The sequence below is a fragment of the Pongo abelii genome, chromosome 1 (assembly GCF_028885655.2).
Source record: "Pongo abelii isolate AG06213 chromosome 1, NHGRI_mPonAbe1-v2.0_pri, whole genome shotgun sequence".
Classification (NCBI taxonomy): domain Eukaryota; kingdom Metazoa; phylum Chordata; class Mammalia; order Primates; family Hominidae; genus Pongo; species Pongo abelii.
Genome location: NC_071985.2, coordinates 202230252 through 202249518, shown reverse-complemented (window position 1 = coordinate 202249518; position 19267 = coordinate 202230252). Strand labels below are relative to the sequence as shown.

The 19267-nt window shown below is 48.2% G+C and overlaps 2 protein-coding genes across 3 annotated transcripts in view; one reads left to right on the top strand and one right to left on the bottom strand.

Annotated features, from left to right (window-relative positions):
• The window catches only part of ZCCHC17 (zinc finger CCHC-type containing 17), a gene marked incomplete at its 5' end in the record, with an annotated part of 68110 nt that extends 62156 nt beyond the window's left edge, over positions 1-5954 (top strand). Inside the window, 1 exon segment of the mRNA NM_001133352.1 lies at positions 5053-5954. Within this exon segment, the coding sequence (NP_001126824.1) occupies positions 5053-5214 (162 nt within the window). The 3' untranslated portion in view covers positions 5215-5954.
• FABP3 (fatty acid binding protein 3) lies at positions 956-14385 on the bottom strand. Of its 2 annotated transcripts, none has more exons than XM_009232629.4 (4): positions 13955-14385; positions 10424-10596; positions 8395-8496; positions 956-1860 (listed from the first exon to the last, which is right to left on the bottom strand). In XM_009232629.4, exons 1-4 carry the CDS (start codon positions 14025-14027, stop codon positions 1828-1830), a joined length of 381 nt encoding a protein of 126 aa, XP_009230904.1. In that variant the 5' UTR covers positions 14028-14385; the 3' UTR covers positions 956-1827. The 2 variants fall into 2 exon arrangements, with proteins under 2 accessions (XP_009230904.1, XP_002811190.1); XM_002811144.5 differs by lacking the exon at positions 956-1860 and adding an exon at positions 6643-6961.
• Positions 14386-19267: the final 4882 nt, after the last annotated feature.

Here is a 19267-nt window from a genome sequence, read left to right as displayed (position 1 = left end):
AAGTTTGTAGAAAAGTAAGAGAATGTGGTAGAAATAACATGAGGAATGTGTTCTAGGTAAGATGGTCTGTATCCATCTTGACTAACCAAGTAAATAAGACCCAATAATTGACCACTAGATTTGGCCACGTGGAGGTTACTGGTAATTTTGTTTGTTTGTTTTTGTAGAGACAGGGTCTCACTATGTTTTCCAGGCTGGTGTCGAACTCCTGGCCCAAGAGATCTACCTGTCTTTAGAAAATTAAGTACTGGCTGGGTGTGGTGGCTCATGCCTGTAATCCCAGCACTTTGGGAGGATGAGGCAGGTGGATCACTTGAGGTCAGGAGTTTGAGACCAGCCTGGCTAACATGGTGAAATCGCAACTCTAGTAAAAAAAAAAAATACAAAACTTAGCCGGGTGTGGTGGCATGCACCTGTAGTCCCAGCTACTTGGGACTACAAGCGATTCAAGGAGAATTGCCTGAACCCAGGAGCCAGATGCGCCAGTGAGCTGAGATCACACCACTGCACTCCAGCCTGAGTGACAAAGCAAGACTCCGTCCTAAAAATAAGTAAATAAATAAAATAGAAAATTAAGTACTCAATAAATGTTCACTGCTATATTCTCTTTTTTTAGTTTTTGCTTTTATTTTTGTTTTTCTCTCACACTGGGCTGCTGTTATCCTGTTTCAGAACTATAGTGAAAATGGGTAGACTAGCTGCTCTAGCAAGGGATATGTGCTTTTCCTAGGGAGCAGTCTTTGAGATGTTTGAGCAGTGGCTTCTTTCCAGTGCCCCCTTGACCTGCGCCATGGGCTCACACTCCTATGCCATTTAAAAACTTTTTTAATTTTCTATTTCCATCTGATACTTGAATCCATGTCATTTTTTTTTTTAACCCATTATCTTCTGTTTCCTTTCTCACTTGAATGAAGTTGAGAGAGCAGAAGCTTGGTTCATCTTCTGGCTCTCAGTCTTCCCCCACCCCAACTCCCAACTTTGCTTTTGAACTACAACCTTTTTTTTTTTTTTTTTTGAGACGGAGTTTCCATCTTGTTGCCCAGGCTGGAGTGCAATGGTACAATCTTGGCTAACCCCAACCTCTGCCTCCGGGTTCAAGCAATTCTCCTGCCTCAGCCTCCTGAGTAGCTGGGATTACAGGCACGTGCCACCACGCCCGGCTAATTTTGTTTTTGTGTGTGCGTGTTTTGTTTTGTGTGTGTTTTTTTTTTTTTTTGAGACAGAGTTTCGCTCTTGTTGCCCAGGCTGGGGTGCAGTAGCGCGATCTTGGCTCACCACAACCTCCACCTCCCAGGCTCAAGCGATTCTCCTGCCTCAGCCTCCTGAGTAGCTGGGATTACAGGCATGTGCCACCACGCCCAGCTAATTTTGTATTTTTAGTAGAGACGGGGTTTCTCCGTGTTGGTCAGGCTTGTCTCGACCTCCCGACCTCAGGTGATCCACCCACCTTGGCCTCCCAAAGTGCTGGGATTACAGGCGTGAGCCACTGCAACCGGGCGAACTACAACTTCGGATGTGATTGTTCTTTTGTTCTGTAGCTCAAGGCTAGACACATAGGGAAAATGACGCCATTTACTGGAGGATTGGATTGTCTTTGTTCAGGCTGCAAAACAGCTTTTGTATCAAAGTTGAGGTCTAGGAGAAGGCCACCTCCTTGAGCCCTTCTTGCTAGCTAGAGTCCATGTTCCAGCATGCCAGGACTCTCTAGTGATTTGTTTTTATCTTTCCTCCTCCTGAGCCTTCATCTTTGAGAGAGAACAAAGTGGAAACAGTGCCAAACTCTGTGTTAGAAAGTATAGTGGTTTTGCTGCTTTAGCCTTGGTCGACTCACTTTACATTTCTGAGTTGCAGTTTTTCCATCTGTAAAATGGGAATAATAACTCATGAATTTTGACTCTACAGACTATTATTGTAAGATAAGGATGCAAAAAGCTTGATAAACTAAAGCACTGTTTAGGTGTAAGGCAGTGTTATTACTATCCTCACTTCTTTATCCAGGCTGGACCAGGCTTGCAGGGAACTGGTGCCAGACTCTGTATTTTCATTTTTACTTTCCCAGGATATTCACCTATGTAAAGGGCAGAACCCAGTGAGGCTCCTGACCCCATAATATCCTGTGATGGACTTCCATGGTCTTGCCATCCAGGAAGGTTCAGCAACATAGCTAAACTATTGATTTGCCAACTCTCAGCTCCTCCCAGCCATGGTTGTTATAGCTTGGTAATGTGGGTCTGAGAAGCTTTGTTCCCTTCTCTCTACTCCATTGGAGATGCCAAGGAAGAATTGTTATTTCATCTCCTCTTAAAACTTTGACTTGTTTCCTGTAGATGCTTGGCCAGGCTGTCAGAACATCCTGGGAGTTAATGAGAGAAAAATACATGTAGTTCCCACTAAGTGCCTATAATGTGTCAGGCACTATAGTTAGTGCTTATCTTGTTTAAACCTCATAGCATCGTTTGAAATAGGTACTTATTATTTCCGGTTTACTGGAAAGAAAACTGAGGTTCAAAAAAGTTAAATCCCTTGTTCTAAGTCACATAGTGAGTTAAGTTGCAGAGCTAGAATTTGAACTTAATTCTATCTTATTTCAAAATTTGTTGTTCTAATGACCATACCATGAGGCCTCCTGTTACTATACAGAAAGAGGGGCCATGTGCTACATAGGAAAACTCATGAGATTTCCATTCATATGATCTACATGAAGATCCCAACTGTGCCTATGCAATCTGGGACAAGTGGCTTTCAACTTGTCAAAGCCTTAGATACTATCTCATTAACTTATCACCATAGGTGTTTTTTTTGGGGGGGAGGGGGAGATTATTTATTTATTTATTTATTTATTTATTTATTTATTTTGAGACAGGGTCTTGCTCAGTTGCCCAGACTGGAGTGCAGTGGCAGGATTATGGCTCACTGCAACTTCCAGCTCTCCGGCTCAAGCGATCCTCCCACCTCAGCTTCCTGAGTAGCTGGGACTACAGGCCTGCGCGACCACACCTGGCTAATTTTTGTATTTTTAGTAGAGACAGGGTTTCGCCATTTTGGCCAGGACGGTCTCGATCTCCTGACCTCATGATCCACCTGCCTTGGCCTCCCAAAGTGCTGGGATTACAGGCATGAGCCACCATGCCCAGCCAGTAGATGTTATTCTTATCTCCAGTTTACATTTGAAGGGAACAGGCCTCAGTGAGTTCAGATGACTTGCCCACGGATGCAGAATAGTAAATGGCAGAGCCAGAACTCAGGTCCAGGTCTAACACCTGCTTCTGTGTTTTTTCCACCATTTTTCACAGCCAGCTCCTAAGACCTGGTGTATCATTCAGCTGGATTTATAGCTCTGAGGGTGCTGGTTGGAAGCTGGCATCCTTTTCTGCTCTCTTTCTCCTCCCATACTTTCTCCCTCTTCTTAGAAACCCTACAGAGGCAATATAGGTATTTGAAATCCAAAGAAGAGATTTATGCCGTGCTTAAAATCTGCTCGTACCGCACCATTAGACACCTGGGAATCTGCCTCTCGTCTTTTGTATAGGTTTGTACTGTTACTTTGGTAGCATGGTGTGGTGGGTATAGTTTTGAGAAAGTTCTTTCTCAGCTCTTTTCTTTATGAGTATAATCTTGTGAGGTGGCTGTAAAGTTAGAGATGACGAATATTCAAGGGTAGCAAGTACAGGCTTATTATTTGATGGCAGTTATTTCCCCTGGCACCAGGATCTAATAGAAACCAGAATAGCAGTCAGGAGTTCTAAATCTTTTACTCCTATTCTTTGACCTTGGATATGTGAGTCACTGTTTCTAGATAGACTGGCTAGTCTTTAGGGACCCCTTTCAGCTTTAATATCCTGCACTTTAAAAAATGAAAGTAATAAGATACTTGTTTTAAAAAAAAATCAAATTGGACAGAAGTATTTGAAGGAAAAAGTGAGAGACCCATATCCTTTCCCCCATTCAGTTCATTCGCAATGTGTAACACTTATTACCAGTTTGATGTATCCTTTTCAGTGTTCTCTGTGTATACTAAATATACACAAGTATGTGTAACATACACACTTTATATCATGTGCATGTATATATAAATACACATGTATATGTTATACGCACTGGAACCTACAATACATATTATGTCTTGGTTCTTTTACTTAACATGTTTTAGCTATTTTTTTCTGGTTGGTACTTAAAGATTTACTTTATTGTTTTCAATGTCTTATACTTTTTTTTTTTTTTTGAGACGGAGCCTTGCTCTGTCGCCAAGGCTGGAGTGCAGTGGCACAATCTCAGCTCACTGCAAGCTCCGCCTCCCAGGTTCACACCATTCTCCTGTCTCAGCCTCCCAAGTAGCTGGGACTACAGGCGCCTGCCACCACGCCTGGCTAATATTTTGTATTTTTAGTAGAGACGGGGTTTCACCATGTTAGCCAGGATGGTCTTGATCTCCTGACCTCGTGATCCGCCCACCTCGGCCTCCCAAAGTGCTGGGATTACAGGCGTGAGCCACCGTGCCTGGCCACAATGTCTTATACTTTATCAAGTGTTGGCTGGACATGGTGTCTCACACCTGTAATCATAGCACTTCGGGAGGCCAAGGTGGGCAGACTGCTTGAGCTTAGGAGTTTGAGGCCAGCCTGGGCAACATGGAGAAACCCATCTCCATAAAAATTAGCAGGGTGTGGTGGTGCATACCTGTGGTCCCAGCTACTTGGGAGGCTGAGGTGGGAGGATTGCTTAAGCCCAAGAGGGTGAGGTTGCAGTGAGCTGTGATTGTGCCACTGCACTGCACTCTAGCCTGGGCAACAGAGTGAGACTGTCTAAAAGAAAATTAAGTGGTCCCCTATTGATTGTGTGCTATAATTTTTCTTTTTTTCTCTTTTTAGAGATGAGATCTCGCTATGTTAGCCAGGTTGATCTTGAACTCCTGGCCTCAAGCATTCCTCCCACCTCAGCTTCCCAAAGTACTAGGATGACAGGTGTGAGCCACTGCACCTGGCTGATTATGTGCTATGATTGTTAAAAGCAAATATACACGTACAATATTGATTTTTAAAATTTTCTTTTCAGGAGAAGAAGAAAAAGAAACATAGAGATAGGAAGTCATCTGACTCTGACAGCTCAGATTCTGAGAGTGATACAGGCAAGAGGGCAAGGCACACATCAAAAGACAGCAAGGCAGCAAAGAAGAAGAAAAAGAAGAAGAAGCACAAGAAGAAGCACAAGGAGTGAGAGTAGAAAGAGTGTAGGGGGTGGTTGAGAGTAAGAAACCAGGAGCCTTGTGCCTTGAGACTCCTGGAAAGACTCAATAGTGAGAATATAGCCTCCCACCCCATTAACTTCGCTCCCATGGGAGATGGCTTCCCCTCATGCAACAGGCAGGTTTGGGAGTTAGAGGTCAAAAGCAGCTGCCTGAATGAGTTGTTGTTTCCTTATCACTCCTGGTCCCTTTGCAAGTGAACCCTGCAGCTCACCCATTCATTCACCCAACTTCCTTCATTCAGCAGGAGGTCCTATTACCCTCTCCAGCTGCCACTGCCAGAGCTGGATTCCTGTAAAGGAGTCCAGGCTAGAGCCACAGAGACTGTTGTGGAGGTGAGTTCGGCTGTAGTTAGTGATTGGACCCTTCCTATTGGTCTGTCCTGGGCCGATTGGTGGGTGATCTCTGCTGCATCCAACATGGGAGCAGAGACAGACTGGCAGCAGGAGGGGGGAACATGGTGAGAAGTGGTGCTCACTTTTCCCATTCCTCCTAACATAGTTGTACTGTGCTAGAAGTGGCATCCAGCGGCCACAGCTAGAAAACAGTCTGCAGTGTGACTTGTGTATTGCATTCCAGCAGACCACTGAACCAGAGAGCGAAGCCAAGATCATTGTTCTACTTTGTATTTACTACTGTGTGAATCAGTTGATTCTACTTCAGGTCCTTGCTTAAATTCCTGTCACTAAATGGAAATGTGTTTGGTTTTAAACTTACTGAGTTATTTTTCCTATAATCCTTCTTCCTGGGTAACTTACAGACTTAAAGTCACTGAGCCTGCATTAGCTGACAAAAACATTTAATATGTTACCTTAGACCTTGGAGAGATGCCCAGCAGAGGTACAGAGCCAAAGGCACTAGCAGATCACAGCCTTCTTGGGAGATCACTTATAAGCCCTCCCTTTTGTAATGTTCAGATGCCCTCTTCCCTCAGAGTTGATTAGAGAAGCAGTAAGAATTTGTAGTCATGAGTACTAGCCTGGTGCACACATCAGCAGTCCTCTTGGCCAGTGGTCATTTTCTCCCACCACCATGGTACAAACCTGGGTTCTGTGCCCTGAACCTGAATTCTGGAAAGGCAGAGACTACAGGGTTTCACAGAGAACAGCCAGACCCAAGAGCTTTCAGTGTAGGATGGGCCTGAAGTGACAGTTCAATAGCCAAACCTGGGGAAGCCCCATCACTGACTGAACTAGGTCATTTGACCATGGAGGGGGGGCAGTGTAAAGGCAAAGTGTAGGTACAGCTGTTTTATTATTGAATGTGTAAGGTGATCAGCTGATTAACAGGCTCCGAGACTGTCCATTTCAGTCTCCCATCCAGTGCTTCTTCCTGAGTAACCTTCAGGCAGTTATTTCTGCCCACTCTCTGACACACAGGATAAACCAAGACTCCCAGAGTTATGTTACCAAAGGCAAAAAGGCAACTGGGTGGCCTTGGCTCTGCTTTATTGACCTCAGAGCACCCTATGAGTGCAGTTAAAAAAACAAACAAACAAAAAAACACATACACCATGGGAACTGGAACTGGATCCCAGTCAGTGGCACCTGACCCCAGAAGAATTCGTGGATTTGTACAAAATGCAGAGGAAAAAATGAGGCAATGTGGTGCTGAGTCGAGGGGTAGCCGATTGGCAGAGTAGTAGTCAGCAACAGTGCAGTCAGGTCATGCCTCTTTCTCATAAGTGCGAGTGCAAACTGCAGTGCCGTGGGTGAGTGTCTGGAAGGAAAGACAGAGTGAGATGGGGGGTGGAACCAGGAAGGCCATTGCGAGCATTCTACCCTCCCTTCCTCCTGATAATTGTCACTTGAGTACCTACTATGTGCCGGCTATATGTATGTGTGTGTGTGTGTGCGTGTATATACATATATAAATTTTTTTTCTGATATGTACAGCAAATCCTTAAGACAGGCATTGTAATTCTTATTTTAGAGATTTGGAAAAAACGAGCCTTTAGAGAGGAAGTAATTTGGTCAAGATCCTGAGTGTTTCTCCTTCCCTTATACCATCTGGCTTCCTTCATCCTTAGTGTCTAAGATGGTGCCTGGCATATAGTTGACAAATAGGAAAAATATCCAGAGACTCAGGAAAGGACTGTGTTTGGCTACTAACTCCATCCTTCCCTAACTTAAGGTAGTGCCAGGGCCAGAGCCCTGTACCTCCCACTATCCAGTCTGGCATCATAGAGCCAGACCCATGGCCTCACCATAGTTCAGTTGCCACTGAGAATTTTGTCCTGCATATCACATCCCCACCAAAGCTAGGCACCTCATCCCAAACTTCAAGGGGACCCCTGTCCCACATGAGTGCAAGAATGCAGTTAACAGGTTATGCTGACCCAAGAAGGTGTGCAGTGAAGATGCCTAGGTGAAAACCTGAGGCTCTGTGGTTAGGCAGAATCCACAGTTGGCTGCTCTCCCTGGGTCTGGGGGGAATTCAGTCAAGGCTAGATTTTCCAAGTGAAGTCCCCAAGCTTGAACAGATCTGCCAGCGTGGCTGTGGTACTTCCTACCCAAGCAGTAGTCAAGTAGTTGCAGTAGGCCAGACATAGAAAGCGTGAAAATGGGGCAGGACTAGAATGGGGAAGAAAGGACTGTACTGTCATTCAGTGTCCCCACCAGTCACGAGCCTGTCCCTGCAAGTGACAATGCAGTCCTAGGGAGGAGAGGAAAGGGAATGCTGAGATAGGCAATGGGAGCCCCTCCTAGAGGGCCTGGGATCAGATTTGGCCCTGTTTTCTACTTCTTCCTGAGGCGAGGCAAGGTAGAAACACAGGAAGAGCAAACAAAGGACATGGAGCACCTGCTGTGTTCCTCAATCAGTGATGCTTTGTGCTGTGCATACACTGTCTCTTACAGGCTTCCCAGCAGCCCTACAAGGTTGGTATTATTAATACCTGTTTTACAGTTGCACTTGGAGAAGGTGATTTGCCCACAGTCATGTAGCCTATAAGGTAAGATTTGAGTTCCGGCCTTTGTGAGTCCAAAGCCACTACACAGAAAATTCCCACCTGATACCACCCTGACCCACAACCACTCTCTTGTCCCAGCTTCTACGGCTCTCAGGGGAGGACTTGGCTTTTTAGAACAGGCTTGGCTGAAAGAGCAGTAGTAATAACCAATCAGATATAGCTCCAAAGTTGCCCATCTTACCAGGATGAGTTTTCCATCAATTAGCTCCCGCACAAGTGTCGTCTCTTGCCCGTCCCATTTCTGCAGGTGAACAAGTTTCCCTCCATCCAGTGTCACAATGGACTGTGGAAAGAGGGTAGAGGCCTGAGCTGTGATCTTAGTCAGCAATTGAGGGGCAGGGTGGGGTCTGGACACTGGGGCCACAGAGGACACAGCCTTTAACCCAAACTAGTGATGGTATGAGGACAAGAGCTCAGGCAATCCACCTCCCAGCTATCCCTGCAGGACATCTAGTTCACCTCCAGCCTCTGCTCCACTACTGCCTTGCTGAGGAAGAGGCCTTCAGATATTAGGCAAGGAGGGAGAGGCATGCAGTATGGTGGAGCCAGAGAGCCTGGCTCTGAGAAGTACCACAAGCCTTCAAGACAGACACTTACCTGTACTCTAGGTGATTCCCATAGCCTGGTCCCCTCAGATACAGGTGGGATTTACTAGTCTATCCCTGGGAAGGACTGACTGAGGAGGAGGAGTAGTCCTGAGAATCTTTATCCAGCCTTGTGGTTAGTCCACATAATGTCTAAAAGACCCTTAGTGATAGGAAGTATTGGATAATTAGACTTCCTGCCCTGTATTCCTACACCTTTTCTTGGTCCACATCATGTGACCTCTTTAGCCGACAAGAGGGCAGCAACCACAAAGTCCTGTGACTGGATGCCCTTGAAGTGTTCCTCAGCTCTGGGTGCTGCCAGCATACATACATCAGCTAGTTCTCATTTGGCAGCTCTTCCAGGTCTCTCTTTCCTAGGAGTTTGGGGGCCACAAGGCCAGGCCAAGGGATCTTGATGAGCAAGGTGGTTCAGTAGGAGAATCTGAGAAGGTTCTGTGTATTGTTTAGGTGATAAGGAGTATGAGGCCTGTCTCTCAGTGTGCTCTTTTTTATCCTTACCTTACTCCTTGTTCTCATTCCCCTAGTTTTTCTGCCTACTCAGAGTAGATATTTTTGCCCTAGGCATTCCAGAGGGCTATTGTGTTTAATTGGGGTTCTTGCCCCTTGAGAAAGTAGGCAAGTCCAAGGAGGTATGAGCATGTGGTGGGGCAGCCACCTTTATCCAAGGTAGACTGCCATCTTTGGGCACCATCTGCAGCTCTGCTGCCAGCCACCTGTGTGATCCTGTTCTTTCTGGGGACAGCTATGAGGAAGAGGAAACAGCTGATGGGGCTGAATGATAGTGTCATGATAGAACACTGCTATAGGGACACCCTATAGAGGTCAAAGCCCCTAAGTTCTCTCGCTCCCATGCCTGGCCTGGAAGGCTGAGGCAAGCTGCCAAGACAGCCACTGCAGGGTGATAGAACCCTGGGAGGAGGGGCTAAGGCTTGGTGGGAAGACACTGCAAACACATTCATGACAAGGTGAATGCCCTATCACGGAACATAGCTCTTCCTGCCTGTCATTCCAACATTGGAAATATTTCCAATATTTCCAATATTTCCAACATTGGAAATAGTTTGTCAGGGTCATTGGCTATGTCTGGGAGTTAGAAGTTGAAGCGGCATCTGAGTAGGTGCTTCTAGTTCCTGGCTGCCATTTTTTTGCTGCTGGAGGTCACAATGACCTCACTCAGTGGAGGGCCCTGACTTCTGGGCATCATTCCTAAAGCACTTCAGGTCACAGCCATGGCCACATAACTCCGCCATCTATGGAAGGGGAAAGAAACCTAGAGCTACTGCATACCTTGCACAGGGTCACCCAGCTGGAGCTGGAGTAGATACTGAGGTCAGAAGAACATCCTGGCTCTGTGCTGCCCATTCCGAGGCAGACAATAGATGAATCCCAAGAAGGGAGGGAAGAAAACAAGAGGACAGAACTGACATGTATTTAGCATCAGTGACATTCCAGCACTACACAGGCTTTATGAACCTTGTTTCATTTAAATTCCCCATGATAGTCTGCCCCTCAGGGTACAATACCAGGGAGCCAAGACTACCAGCCTCTTCTCTTTTAGAGTCTCAGCACTCTCCATTCCCCACCCCTGTTTCCCTGACTTACCTTGACCTTCCTGTCATCTGCTGTTGTCTCATCGAACTCCACCCCCAACTTAAAGCTGATCTCTGTGTTCTTGAAGGTGCTGTGTGTTTTTAGGGTGAGAATGTCCCCATTCTTTTCGATGATTGTGGTAGGCTTGGTCATGCTGGCCACCTGCCTGGTAGCAAAACCCACACCTGAGGGTAGGGGGAAGGTTATAAGTATACAAGCTGGGGTAGAGAAGCAGTGTACAAGAAATTCAATGAATAACTCACAGGCCTAGTTATGGGGAAGTGGAGGACTGTATCTTTCAAAGCCTTTGCATGGGAATTTTAAAATTCAGTCTTGCCCTTAGCTCTGTTTGGTGAACACAGATTACTGATCCCATTAGATGAGATACTTAAGGAACAGCGGTGCCATAGCAAGTCAGTGGCAGAGCTGGGATTAGAATAAGCTACTATTGGGCCGAGTGTGGTGGCTCATGCCTGTAATCACAACACTTTGGGAGGCCAAGGCAGGCGGATCACATGAGGCCAGGAGTTTAAGACCAGCCTGGCCAATATGGTGAAACCCATCTCTACTAAAAATACAAAAAATTAGCCAGTTGTGGTGGTATGTGTCTGTAATCCCAGCTACTCAAGAGGCTGAGGCTGAGAATTGCTTGAACCTAGGAGGTGGAGGTTGCAGTGAGTCGAGATTGTGCCACTGCACTCCAGCCTGGCCGACAGAGTGAGATTCCATCTCAAAAAAAAAAAAAAGCTACTATTAAGTACTATGAGCTTTTTGTGTAGTTAGAACTGTACATGTTATCTCATTTAGTTCTTCCTGTTCCTCTGAAGACTGTTTCCACGTTATGGATGCAAAAACAGAGGTAAAGCCCAGGGTCACAAATCTGAGACTGAAGCCCAGAATTGTCTGACTCCAGAGCTTACTTAAGTGCTCAGCTATGCTACCTCCCAAGGCTGGAGCATAAGGCTGCCTTCCAGGGCACCTGAAAAGCTCTCAAAGCCTTAGGAATAAGGCTGAGGAAAGAAGAGACACGTAGACTTTCCCTTCCAAAGCCTTAGGCATAAGAGTTTCCAAATTTGGAAGTTTTTACCCTGAAACTAAGAAGTGTTAGTGCTCTTGTCCCTTATACATGGCAACCCACCATTTTCAAAGCCTGTTATCTATGATCTAGGAGTTAGGTACAAAGGAAGTATTTGTCCTATTGTAAAGATTTGAGGAGGAGCCTGAAGCAGTAGCAACAATGAGTTAGACTCAAACCCGTCTCCTGACTCCCAGTCTAAGGCTTTACGGAGACTCTCTTCCTGACCCAAGCATGGCTTCCTTGGGTACTGGGCAAAGTCCTAAGTGTCCTGCAACCAAGTAAAGAACAAAGAACTAATCATGACTGCCCCCTCTCCCCCCAGCAGCTTAACGTAGAGCTGTCCTCCAAGGCAAAGGTGAGGCAGGAGGCAGCCCAGTGTAGTGAGGTGGTGTGTGTAAAGTCTCCAAATGTACCTGGCTACATAGTGCTTGCTACTTAAGCATGTTAATTAATGCTTGTAACAGCCTTGAAGCGCAGATTATCCCCAGTTTACAATGAAGAGTGCGAAGTGTCTTGTCTAAATTCAAACAGAATAAACTACAGACATAGATTTGAACGTCGGCTCCAAAACTGTTCACTATTTTCACTGGGCGATTCTGCCCAGCACATACTCAATCCAGGCCAGCAGTTGTGCCTGTGGTCACTGGTACTAGACGGGACCTCTTTGCCCCTTGAGAGCCCTAGGTCTACAGCAGGAGGGGCAGGGGCTGCCTCTGCCGTTATGCTGTCAGCCCACCCTTGCTTGGCCAGTGAGGAACTTGGCATTGCCCCTTGGTATCAGGATGAGTCAGGCCAATCACACTCCCCTGCACAGAGCAGGACCTTGTCACGGCACTGGGAGCTCTGTTCACTTAGGACCTACCCAGAGGTATGGAGTGTTTGAAAAGGAAACCACTGCGGGATGAGTGAGGGTCTGAACCAAGAGAAGCTAAGAATATTGAGCTGACAGAATTTAGGAGACTGAGGGAAATCTGGGTTCTACTTAGAAAGGAAGCCAGCACTATTTACTGAGAGCTGAGGAGGGTATTTTCCCAGGCTTTCCATTCCTACGATGCGAATGCAGGCTGCCTTAACATAAGCTGCTGAAAGATTAACAGGACTTCAGGGAGACCAGCCCGCCGACCCAACTCGGGGCAGAATAAGGGAACAAGAATGGTAAAGTTGTTGCAGCTCAGTTCAAGACTCAGCTGTGGCCCAGCTTTGGAAGGAGGAACTAAATCTGGGCATTCCAGCTTCCCAATAGCTGCTGGGCTGTGTTCGTGGGGGTTGGGGGGTGCTCCTCTAAGAATGACTGCCTACCTGGAACTGCTGGGCATAGCGCCCAAGTTAGGGTAGAGGCCGTTGAGAGCTTTGACCTCTCCATCTAAGCCCAAAGCAGTAGAAGGGCTGAGGTCAATCATTAGCTAAGCAGTTTCTACTTTTCTTCCCACTCGCAGGGCCTGTAGCGTAGTGGGAAGAGCTCTGGGTTACAGATCTAGAAACCTTAGGTTTTCATATTGGCTCTGCCGTGGAATTGTTATAATACATTTCTACTCTCCTGGTTTCAGTTTCCCTGTTGAACTAGATGGTATGGGAATCTCCAAGTTCCTCACCTGTGAGATTCTTTGAATCCTTATTCTTCTCCATCCCAACACCACAGCAGTTCTCCACATCCTCCTAAACCAGTGATCCTCCCTCCCAGGTCTTGACCTTGCCTTGGGACCCTCTACTGCACATCAGAAGTCCAGTGGCTTTCTCTGCCTACCCCTCGCACAGATAGGTGAGCCTTGGGTTGCAGGAAAGGCCCAGCTGATCATGGGCCTCTTGCCCCACCCTACCACGAGGCTCACAGACAGTGATGAAGGCCTGGATACATAGACTGCAGGACAAGGTCAGACTGGCTGGTGAGAAAGGGCATTCTCCAGCAAGAATTCTCTTCCCTAATGTAACATGGAGAGATGGGGATTGCTGCTTACTGCAGGTTCCTGTCTTACGTCCTTCTCCTATCTGATTCACGGATCCACAGTTTTTTCCCCACTAATCTTTTTCCTCCTAGGTATTTCCTACTTGTTTACATCATAGTACACTCCCTGCCTGCCCCATTCCCTTTCTGGGTTCAGTCTCCTCCAATTTCTAAACTGCCCATGCCCCTGTTCTTTTTCTCCCCTGGCTAGACTCCCCTTCCTGTGATCAGTGTTCTTTATCCAAACCCTCCTCCTGCCTCCAAATCATATATCCCTCTTCCTGGAAAGAGCCTCCCACACAGCTGCCTCCTTCCACCACCTCCCTACCGTGGTCTCTAACCAGATTTGGACCACCGAAGCCCCCTCCGAACAGGCCCCACCTGCTCTAGGCCAGGCTGCCATCTCCGCGCTCCCCTATTCCCCAGTCTTAACCAGGAGGGATGCGACAGGAGTGCTGCATGGGGCTAGGCACGCCACCAGCCAGTCCCCAAGCCAGCATCCTGAGCCCCGCGGCTTGCTCACCGAGTGACTTCATGTAGTCATCGAAATTCTTGCTGTCCACTAGCTTCCAGGTGCCCAGGAAAGCGTCCACCATAGTGATGCTGGGCTAGGCTGAGAGAAGCTACGAGAGAGCAGGCGTGCAACGGCTCCAACGGCGGCTCCCTGCCCGGGCTGCCGCTTTTAATAGCCCTCGCATCACATGAGGAGACGTGGCCCACGCCCCCGGCTCCCGAAATAGGAAGCCCCAGGCTAGGGCTCACCCAGGAGGGGCTGGTCCGCCCATCCCCCAACCCACTGAGGTGGGTGGGGACCAGCCAGTGGCGCCCTGCTAGCCTGCGTCAGCGCCAGTGCCTGGCCCTCGAGTCCCTACCCCAGGCTGGCAGGACCTTCTCCCTTTCCTGGCCTCTAGGCACTACTGGAATCTGAGAAGGAAGCAGCCAATACCAGCCCGAGAGCTAGGGCGCATGCCATGGTGGATATCTTCCGTCCCCTAGTCCCTCTTTGAGCTTAGGGTCAGAGCAGAGATGAGACTAGAAAAGCAAAACGCCCTTGGGCTGGTGCCCACGCCGGGGAAAGCTCTGGTTGACTTCTGGCACGGGCATCTGTCCTCGTTTTACAAGTGAGGAGTCCGAGGCTCAGAGGGGAACTGAGAAGGTCTCAAGAAATAGGAGGGGGTGAATGGAGCTCAGATTGCAAGCTTAATCTAGCGGGCTTCAGAGCTCGCGCTCTCCCTTCACTCTCACTGCCTGGTGGCGGAGAGAGTCACCAGGGGCTCGGTCTGCGGCTGAGCTGACCTTGTCCTCTGCCTGTTTTGAGCAAAAGCCTGACCTTTCGCGCCCCGCCCGCCTCACACGTGCTTGCCCCTCCCTGCGGAATGTCTCCTGCTGGCCCTCCTCCGTCCCCACCCCACCCCACCCCACTCCACCCCACCCCACCCCACCCCACCATCCAGCTCCCCACCCGCCCCAGCAAGTGCTCCGGGCTTTTCCGGTTTGTTCGCACAGCTCCGAGCTTTAGCTCAGGTAGTTCCCAGCTCCCCTCCTTCAGAAATTCTGCCAGTTCGGTCAGCTCTTCAAGGCCCACGGCTGACTTCCCCACCTGCCGCCCTTTCTTTGACCTGTGTATACTAGCAAGCCGCCTGCACTTTTGGGTAATTTGCTGCCTCCTTTCGAGAGCCTGTTGTGCGGTGGTTTGTCAATGCATAGTTTACTAAGCACTTTCAGTAAAAATAAGACCTGCCTTGTATTGCTATTTATTGCATGCTGAGGGCTTTAGGTGTATTGTTTCATTGAACTTTTTATTTTATTATTATTTTTTAGAGACAAGGTCTCTCGCTGTGTCTCCCAGGCTGGAGTACTGTGACGCCATCATAGCTCACTGCAGCCTCAAACTCCTGGGCTCAAGGGATCCTCCTACCTTAGCCTCCCCAGCAGCTGGGACTATAGGCACACGCCACCACACCTGGCCTCATTGAACTTTTAAAGCAAAATCCATGAAGTAGGTGTTACTGTATTATTTTCTCTTTTTAAAAAGATGAACAAGTTGAAGCTCTGAGGAGCTCACTCATTAATTCAGCAGTTAATAAACCACCTACTTTGTGCCAGGCCCTGCTTTGGAGAGAGACAACAGAGAACAAGACACACATTCACCTCTGGGCAGCCAGACACAAAACTAGTGTGGTGACTCTAAAGGGAGTCCTGTCCTGTCCTGACCTGAGGGCCCAATGTAGACTTCTCAGAGGAAGTGAGGTATAAATGAGTTTCTGAGGGATGGCAGGAGGCCCTGCACACCAAGGAGTAGTGCCGAACTGAATTTCAGCCAGCAGCAGCTTGTCCAGGGTGGGCCTGCAGGAGCCAACACAGGAGCCCTGAGGCCTGCCACGTGCGTATAGTATGGCAGGCCCTCCTTCCTGGGACTCTGTTTCTCTATGTGCAAACCCTGCCTCCCTTCCCTGGACTGTTCTGGGAACAAGGCCAGGGAGGAAGAGCCCTCTCCCCACCCTAAGATCTTGATTCCTTTGGACAGTCCAGTTGCCAGAAGACTCAGAGGCTCATTTCTGCCAAAGCTATAGGGACAGGCCTCAGGGCTGGGCATGGAGCCTTGGTGATCTCACTGTTGGAACAGGTGCCAGGAGAGGAGGAGGGGGAAAAGATGATTTCTGACTCAAGGTCGCAGCCCTCACACATAGGGCCTCCTCTCAAGGACTGTGTGGCCAGGAACTAGAACTGACTCCTTATGTGGCCCTTATAATGCAATGATGGAGAGCTGGGGCTGGGCTAATGGCTGCTGGCAGATCTGCATTCTGATCTGAATTTTGTTGGGTACTAGCTGTGTGGCCTTGGGCAATTCACTTAAGCCATTCTGAGTCTCCTTTTTTTTTTTTTTTTTTTTTTTTTTGAGAAGGAGTCTCGTTGCCCAGGCTGAAGTGCAGTGGTGTGATCTTGGCTCACTGCAACCTCCACCTCCTGGGTTCAAGCAATTCTCCTGCCTCAGCCTCCCGAGTAGCTGGGATTACAGGCAACTGCCACCATGCCTGGATAATTTTTGTATTTTTAGTAGAGATGGGGTTTCGCCATGTTGGCCAGGCTGGTCTTAAACTCCTGACCTCAGGCGATCTGCCCACCTCGACCTCCTAAAGTTCTGGAATTACAGGTATGAGCCACCACGCCAGCTTCAGTTTCATCTTTAAAATGAAGGGATTTTTTTTTGGAGATGGAGTCTTGCACTCTGTCACCCAGGCTGGAGTGCAATGGTGTTATCTCAGCTCACTGCAACCTCTGCCTCCCAGGTTCAAGTGATTCTCCTGCCTCAGCCTCCCAAGTAGCTGGGACTACAGGCGCGGGCCACCACGCCTGGCTAATTTTTATATTTTTAGTAGAGACCGGGTTTCACCATATTGGCCAGGCTGGCCTTGAACTCCTGACCTCAAGTGATCCACCTGCCTCGGCCTCCCAAAGTGCTGGGATTACAGGCATGAGCCACCACGCCTGGCCTATTTATTTATTTGGAGAGACTCTCATTCTGTCACTCAGGCTGGAGTGCAGTGGCATGATCTCAGCTCATGGCAGCCTTGACCTCCCAGACTCAAGGGATCCTCCCACCTCAGCCTCCTGAGTAGTTAGGACTACAGGCGCATGGCACCACGCCTGGCTAATTTTTTGTGCATTTTTTTGGTAGAGACAGGGTTTTGCCGTGTTGCCCAGGCTGGTCTTGGACTCCTGGCCTCAAGCAATCTGCTTGCCTCGGCTTCCAAAGTGCTGAGATTGCAGGTGTGAGCCACGACACCTGGCCCGAGATAATACATTTAAATGCTGAGCATGGTTGACTTACTAAAGTTCACTGGTGCTGCTCCTCCTGCTGCTATTGTTATTATCTCCAGGGATAGTGCAGACACCTAAGACCTAGTCTGAGCTCTGCCACTACCTACTGAGTTAGTTACCTGAGGCAGATTGCTTTGCTTCTTTAATCCTCAGTTTTCTTATTTCCGGGACAGGATTAGAAACGGCTTCAACTGTGAAAAAGGGGCTATAGAGGTTTTTCAGGATGGGTTGGGGTGGGGTCACTGCCAGAAAATCCATTTGCTCCCTCTCTTGGGCCTGTCCAAATTGAGCAGCACGGGGCTTTGAGGAGCTCTACTTGACAAACCTCAGACCAACTACCCTCACTGCCCTTCCCCCACCTCGCCACCATGCTCAGACCTGGGTCACCGAGGTTAACCCATAAGCCACACCCCATGTCCTTTCCTCCTGGTTTACATCCTTCTCCCTTCTAAGTATGTACAGTTCTCTCCACATCCCTTTGAGTTACCTGCATCCTCTTCCTCTGTTATGCTGGCTACATTTGGGGGAGAATGTGAGCCCTGTCCCTTTTTGTACTCCTCTGTCTTGCCCTTGACAGATCCAGATGTGGATATAACATCTGGCAGGCAGCAAGACCAGCACCTGCCAAGAGCAGCGTCTCCCCAGCCCTCATCCTATGGTGAGGTCACTGTTCTTTGTTTCCACGGCAACCACAGGCTGGGAAGATGGAGAAGAGGAGAGATGAGTAACCAGAAGCCAGCCAATGAGATGAGCTACAGCACCGGATGATCCATGGGGCCATGGGGAGCGGGGACAAGGGAGGCCTGCTCAGCATGTTCAGCTGTTTCCTGGACCCTCCCTGCCATCTGGATACCTCCACTAGAGAATGTGCTACTAGCACCAGGAAAGAGCTAGAGGCTGAAGAAGCTGAGCTAGAAGCTCTGCTGACCCAAGAACATGGCCCTCCTTTTTTGCCTCTTCAGGGTCTAAGTCTATGGATGCTGACTACCCCTGCCCCATCCCACCCCTAATATCTGCAACTGGGAAGTTTTCCCATTTGCTGGGAATGATGGTGGGGCTCTTTCTGCCTCTGCCTGCCATAGAACCAGCAAGTCTTAGACATCCCTTCTTTTTATGCCCTTGGTCCGTGGTGTCTTTGTTACCAGAAAGGGGTCCCAATCCAGACCCCAAGAGAGAGTTCTTGCATCTCACACAAAAAAGAATTCGGGGCAAATCCGCAGAATAAAGTAAAAGCAAGTTTATTAGAGAAGTAAAGAAATATCTGTTTAGTAAACATTATTAACCTGTTCCCTTAACTCTTAACTGTAAACTTTTGTGACTAAGAATGTTTCACCTTGTGGGAATGCATCCCAGCCAGGTCTCAGCTTCATTTTATCCAGCCTTTATTCAAGATGGAGTCACTCTGGTTAGAATGCCTCTGACATCTTCAGATGCAGTGTCTTTGGAAAGAGCCCTGATTCTAAACTCCAGGCCTGCACTTACTAGCTAGAGACCTAGAACAAGCTCCCTTTCCCCCTTCTGAGTCTCGTTTTCTCCCAAATAGAGGAAGGCCATCAACTTCTCAGGGTTGTCAGGACAATTAAAAGAGATAACAAATGGAAAGCCTACCGTGCACTAATATTGAAGGAATAGTAACTCCTTTCTCCTTTCCTCCTTCCAGTTCTTTTCCCTGGGATATTTGAGTAAGCCAAGGCCCTTTGAGACCCTGAATCAGTAGGAAAGGATTCAAGTATATGGCCAACTCCACCTCATTGAGGTCACAGAGTGGCCTTCAGATCTTGGACATAAGTTTCCTCATATTTCCCTTTCTCTCTCTAAATATTCATTCATTCTACCAATCTTAATTGAGCACCTCCTATGGCCAGGCACTGTGCTAAGCTCAGTGGGGATCCAGGGTGAACAGGAGAACTCCCTGCTCTCACTTAGCTCACAGTGCAGGGGGATTGCAGCCACAGTGGGTGGAGTGGAGTGTTCTTTCTGCCACTAGGAAATCTGCTTCCTTGTTCCCCAAGAG

Bases quoted from the DNA above. Each gene is read 5' to 3' on its own strand.
- FABP3 (XM_002811144.5), bottom strand. From the start codon at position 14,027: ATGGTGGACGCTTTCCTGGGCACCTGGAAGCTAGTGGACAGCAAGAAT. The intron at 8,497-10,423 runs GTAAGTCAGGGA...CTCTTTCCACAG, and splicing joins CAGATGACAGGAAGGTCAAG to TCCATTGTGACACTGGATGG. The intron at 6,962-8,394 runs GTAAGATGGGCA...CTTTCCTTCCAG, and splicing joins TTGATGGAAAACTCATCCTG to ACACTCACCCACGGCACTGC.